At 36.7% G+C, this 6,228-nt stretch overlaps 1 protein-coding gene across 1 annotated transcript; it reads right to left on the bottom strand.

The window, feature by feature from the left end:
- Positions 1 to 3,537: 3,537 nt before the first annotated feature.
- Positions 3,538 to 5,091, bottom strand: LOC111472222 (UPF0481 protein At3g47200-like). Its single transcript, XM_023117860.1, has 2 exons — positions 4,201 to 5,091; positions 3,538 to 3,985 (listed from the first exon to the last, which is right to left on the bottom strand). Exons 1-2 carry the CDS (start codon positions 4,821 to 4,823, stop codon positions 3,538 to 3,540), a joined length of 1,071 nt encoding a protein of 356 aa, XP_022973628.1. The 5' UTR covers positions 4,824 to 5,091.
- Positions 5,092 to 6,228: the final 1,137 nt, after the last annotated feature.

Below are 6,228 nucleotides of genomic sequence, written 5' to 3'. Positions count from 1 at the left end.
CTTAAATATTCTGACATTTTCTCCACTGTTTATGTTACCCTAGTTTATCTGAGTGACCTAGATCATAGATGGTAGCATCATGGTATCTACTTATTCCAACGCTTGTTCTTAGCATGTCTTTCCTTATAAGGAATTTGAGCAGGGTAGGTCTCAGTCAAGGCTCTACCTGCTCTATCTTCTCGTATAGTACCACTTCAGGTTTTAAGGTCCATAATCTATCATCATGCCATATACTCCAAGTTATTAGGTATTGTAACCAATTGTATCCTAATTAGTTCAAAAGACAGTAACTAACATATGCATACAATTCACATAAGGAGTGAGATCATGCCTACTAACCTTACAACTTACATACCTTGTCAAGACGAGGTGAGTTTAAGTCAAGTTGTAGGTTGTCACGGTCATGCTTGTCCAAGGCGTGTTGCCTACGGTTGCGTGTAAGATGTCCCAATTATGCTTGTTCATGACATGTTGTCCATAGCCGCATGCCCGTTCCAAACCCCTTTACTTACTTTCAAGTTAGATAGGCATTCACTATTATTGTTGTGTTAGTACGGGGGTGTATAACCTATCAATAAAATCGTGTCTACACCCGTTAGAGCTAAAATACCTCAAAATGTACTATAAGGTATGTGACTAGTCATCAATTCTTCTTATTCATATTATATGCTATCAAAGTTGTGGTTGTTGCTTATTTTCTTTTAGAGTGTACTATTGCTTTCTTAAAAAAAAAAAAAAAGCTAAAATACCTCAAAATGTACTCTAAGGTATGTGACTAGTCATCAATTCTTCTTATTCAGGTTATATGCTATCAAAGTTGTGGTTGTTGCTTATTTTCTTTTAGCGTGTACTATTGCTTTCTTAAAAAAAAAAAAAAAAAGCTAAAATACCTCAAAATGTACTATAAGGTATGTGACTAGTCATCAATTCTTCTTATTCAGGTTATATGCTATCAAAGTTGTGGTTGTTGCTTATTTTCTTTTAGCGTTTGAAACATGGCCAAGACTCGATCAAGCATACTGTTAAACCTTTCTATTTGTCCATCATTTTTGGGGTGATTACTCGAAGAGATGGCTCGACCCCAATAGCTTGAACAATTCAGTCCAAAAGGACCCTGTGAATCTCGGATCCCGATCGCTAACAATGCTAGTGGGAATGCCCCACAACTTGACTACGTGTCGAAAAACTAATTGTATGGTCGTTTCGGCCGAGCATGACTTGCGGGTCGGGATAAATATGGCATATTTGGAGAATTTGTCAATGATGACCAAGATAGACTCCATTTCTCCTACCTTGGGGAGGTGTGTGATGAAGTCTAGAGAAACACTTTCCCATGGTCGGGACGAGACTGGTAGAGGTTCTAGTAGTCCCGCAATTATGTTTCGTTCAACCTCATCTTGTTGGCAGATAAGACAGGTCTTTGTGAACTGTATCGCATCGTCGTAGAGGTTCGGCCAATAGTACCCCTTTTTAGGAGAGCATAGGTTCTCTACCACCCGTTGTGACCCGCCCATGGTGTGTTGTGGCATTCATTTAGTAGGAGTCTCCTCAAGTTCCCGAAACAGGGGCGAAGAGATGATTTCCTTTGGTGAAGAGTAAATTGTTTTCGACCCAAAACTGGCGAGTCTTCCCCTCTCTTGCTAACTGCATGATGGCCTGAGCGACCAGGCTAGGTGTTCCTTGATACTTTCCTATATCGTTCCACTCAACTTACTTGCTTGTAGATGAGCTAACATGCACAGGGCCGCATACTCGTTCTTTCAACTTAGAGCATCTGCAGCTTGGTTTGCTTTACATGGCCTGTGTTTGAACTGGAAGTCAAATTCGGCAATGCATTCTTGCCAACGCGCTTGCTTCGACGATAACTTGGATTTTTTACAGAAGTGAGATATGGAGCTGTTGTCTGTCTTCACTACAATTTTGGCTCCGAAGAAGTACTATCTCCAAGATCGTAAACAGTGGACCACTGCCAACATTTCTTTCTCGAATGCTGCATACCTTCTTTCTGCATCGTTTAGCTTCTGGCTCTCATATGCAATGGGGTGTCCTTCCTGCAGTAGGACGCCCCTATGGCGAAGTCTGAAGCACCATCTCGACTTCGAAAGGTTTCGTCACATCGACAATCCCTAAAAGTGGCCCTTCCATCATGGCATTCTTAAGGTTGCCAAAGGCTTCTTGACACTGTGAAGTCTAGCTCCACTTGTTTTCCTTCTTTTGTAGTTCAGTCAAGGACTTTGCGCGCTTTGAGAATCCTTCCACGAATCACCGATAGTAATTTGCCAACCCAAGGAAATAGCGCACTTCTATCACTGAGGAGGGGTCTTCCACTCCTTGATGGCTTTGACTTTCTCCTCTTCCATACCTACCTTGCCTGCTTCTATTACGTGTCCAAGGAAGTTGATTCGCTGTTGTGCAAACACGCATTTTTTCCCTCTTCACATATAGTTGGTGTTATTTGTCAGGATAATTAAGACCTTTTCAAGACATGACTTCTTCACGAAACTTCTTCCTTATACTTACCTCATGCTTAAGTAATCTCGAAAGAACAAATTTGTGTGATCGTGGCGATGTTGAGTTAAAGGCTTGATTGGAAGTTAACCAAAATGCAGAAACTCATTAGCAGCCCCCTCTAGTCCGTCTCCCTCTAGTCCTTACTAGGTCTTTAATGAAATGCTTAATTTTTGTTTAGAGGATCCCAGGTAGGAAATTTGAACTTAACCTCAAATCTTACCCGAATATATTTTTCTTCAATTGGACATGATTCTTGATGAAAATGCTTGTTGATGGTATGAATGTGATGGGTTAGACATGATGAATTCATGTGTAATGTGAGAATGCGATTCTAAGCTTTTAAACATATATAATGACAGATGAAATTGGACATATAAGTTAGGAGTATTTTCAAATTCTTGATTTCTTTCGAGGATTTGTGGACAATACTTTTTAGAAGGGGTAGAAAAAAGTTTGAAGGGAAATGGTGAATTACAACTCTCAAATTTAGAAGAAATTTAATGAAGAGATACCCAAAATCTAAATGTTGATTTCTCACGGTTGAAGGCTTGACACTACTTGATTATTGCTCCAAATGACAAGTTTCGAAAACATCCAACTAATATAGTTTTAACGGAAACAAAACTTCATTACTTAAATTTCAAAAGAATTGATATCTAAATAGTTTTAATTGTTTAGTATAAAACAAATATAGAAAAAAATATAGCGAAGAGTAAACAAAAACTTCAAAACTTGATCATTATGCACCCTTCCCTCACAAACACAAATTTTCATGTACCCGTGTCAATCTTAAACGCTTTTTTATAACAAACAAAGAATAGAGATAATATGAAAAACGTAGTAATTGAACTTTTAGCATAAGATTATGGTCCATTAAATAACTATAGGTAGGATAACAAACACAAATGTAACATAATATTTATTTAAAAAGATTGGCAACTACAGAGTTAACATTTAACAAGGTAAAGATTGAACGAGGAAAATTTAAAAGAAACATACCTATATTATTTGGATAGATTTCACTTCTTAAGATATACCAGAAAATATAGTTTGAAGCAGGGCAAAAATAAGGAGGAAGATTGCACCAACGAAGGAGACAATAGCCCAAGGAGTATTGAAATAGTTATGTTTGAGTGTAGCTATCGCCTTGTTCCATCGTCTACTGCAGTGTTCTCGTAAAGCTTTGTTGATATCGTTGAAGTGACAACAATTTGGGACTGTAACAAATTTACAGAGATTATTAAACAGTTTTGAAACTTCTATACTACTACCTCCAATTTCGTTTATTATGATTCTGGCTTTCACAAGTACACTCACATCTTTCTCTGTACATATCAAATGATCTAGTAATGACACATATTGGATACACTTGTTATCATTTCCAACATAAACATGCTCAAACGCTATCAAGTTTTGCATCATGGGTTCAAAGTAATCATCATTAAGTATGGGTGGGATTTCAAAAACCCCATTTTATAAGCTCACATTCATCAAACATTTGGCATTTTCTGTTTTCTTGATGGTGACACCAGCTTTGTGGAGCTCAGTTATCGATGGAGGAATAATTGATTTTTCTTCTTTACTATTGTTCTTAGAAGATATCGTGGGGACGAAAAAGAAGCTTAAGAAATCGATGAAATGCTTTGGGAATTTCTTCAACAAGGGATCGAGAAGATAGTAATTATTTACAATCCCATGATAAAAAATATTTTTGTAAGAGTTATAAAGGAGATGGAGGGATCCTTTTGTTTTACAAGGTATAGACGTTGAAGAACAAAGAAAGGACTTTGATTTTCCAACTTGACCAAATCAGCACCTATATGAGGAAATCTTTTGTAGAATTGAAGATCTACTTTGTGTTCAATTCGAATGAATGCATCTCGGCTGTATTGGCCATAATTTAATATAAGCAACTCCACTGTAAAACAACCATCCACCAGCAACATCTTAATAAAATCCTCGTCGTTCATGTTTATAGGTTCTGCATAGTAATCTCGAGCGTCTTTTACCCAAGTTTGAGTAGTTTCCACAAGAAATTCCACTGAGCTCATGTTCATCATTCGAAATAGAAAGTTAGCAAGTCCTTGAAGCTTATATTGCTCTTTGACTATCAAATCATCTCGACTATGATGGTGAAATGGGCCAATGGAAATGACTTGGGGGGTAAAGGCTGTATTATTCATCTCACGTAACAGTTTGGGGACTCGATAGATACTACATCCTACATTAACAACAGGTAGTTGCTCTAGCATTGTTTTGATCCATGATACAACATTACCACAAAGCTGTCCGTTCCTACTACCTTCTGCCATATTGTAAGCTATGTCGTGTTCTCGATGCACTCCAATCTAACTCTTCTTCCCTTGAACTAAAACACCTACGTTTCCAAATCTTCTCTAATAGGAATGTCGAGCTTTTAAAACCAAACTTAAACTAACTAATTTATATATATTTTACATACAAGGCAGAAGAAAAGAGAGAATTAAGGAAGTACCTTGTTTGAAAAATTGATGGAAAGGATGGTGCACGTAAATGAAGATGAGGGAAGAAAGAAACAACTACAAGAAGAAAATGGAGTAAGAGAGAGCAATGGATGTGGAAGAAAGAAAGAGGCAAAATCATATCATGTGGGAGACTAAACATATTGAACCTGATAGGGAAAATCAACCCAAGGGAAAGTATGGAATGGATTACCTTGATGATCAAGATCAAGAGTAAAGAAAACTCGTTTCTAAACTCGTAATTCAAATCACTCCACAAGAGGTTTGATCAATATCACTTGAATGACTCTATATGCAAGTTCTAAACACTAGAATTTGCAAAGAAAGTTTAACTCTCAACAAAGCTAAAATAGAAATTTTATTCTTAATTCCAAAATATGATGTCTAATCAAAGAAAAGAAACTTTATATAGCCCTTACAATCTTAACCTATGTGATATATAACTCCCAAATTAAATCGACTAGTAAATGAAAAATACCGGTAACTTTCCTATTAAAATGGCTAGTGAATGGTGGAATATAGTAACCTATGTGTGTTACAATATAACCTTAACTCCTATATTTTAAACTAGCTTAAATATGACAAACAAATATTTAAACTATAATTAAATAATGCAATTAATAAAATGTGTTTATTGACTCATCCTTGGACTAGTTTCATAAATTCAGCGGAGTTCAATAAATGCAACTTAAAGTGCATTTAATTCATCTCTTTCTTAAAGCTCAACTTTGCACAACATATAAGGGAGGTCTCCAGCGTCTTCTAGAATTTCCTTTGATGAGCTCATCATAGCTTGAATATAACTGTATAAGGTTTGTTGTAGCTTCTTAGCTCTCGTCCTTGTAATTGGACCTTGAGGTATGGAAATTTCTTGGTCGTGGTTCATATCATTCTCCCCCTCTTGAAAAAGATTCGTCCTCGAATCAAAGTCATCACCTACATCAAAAGGACTCAAATCAACAACATTAAAAGTTGTACTAACACCGTACTTACCTGGTAAATCAATTTTATAAGCATTGTCGTTGATACGCTCAAGAACTTGAAAAGGTCCATCTCCTCGTGGTAAAAGCTTAGATTTTCTTTGAGTAGAAAATCTTTCTTTTCGGAAATGCACCCAAACCCAATCTACTGGCTTGAAGATGACAAACTTACGTCCTTCATTAATTCAGGTGGCAACCTTGGAATTTTGTTTCTCAATTTGTTCTTTCACTTGCTT

Source organism: Cucurbita maxima, unplaced genomic scaffold (assembly GCF_002738345.1).
Source record: "Cucurbita maxima cultivar Rimu unplaced genomic scaffold, Cmax_1.0 Cma_Scf00068, whole genome shotgun sequence".
Lineage (NCBI taxonomy): Eukaryota > Viridiplantae > Streptophyta > Magnoliopsida > Cucurbitales > Cucurbitaceae > Cucurbita > Cucurbita maxima.
This window is presented reverse-complemented; position numbering and strand designations above follow the sequence as displayed.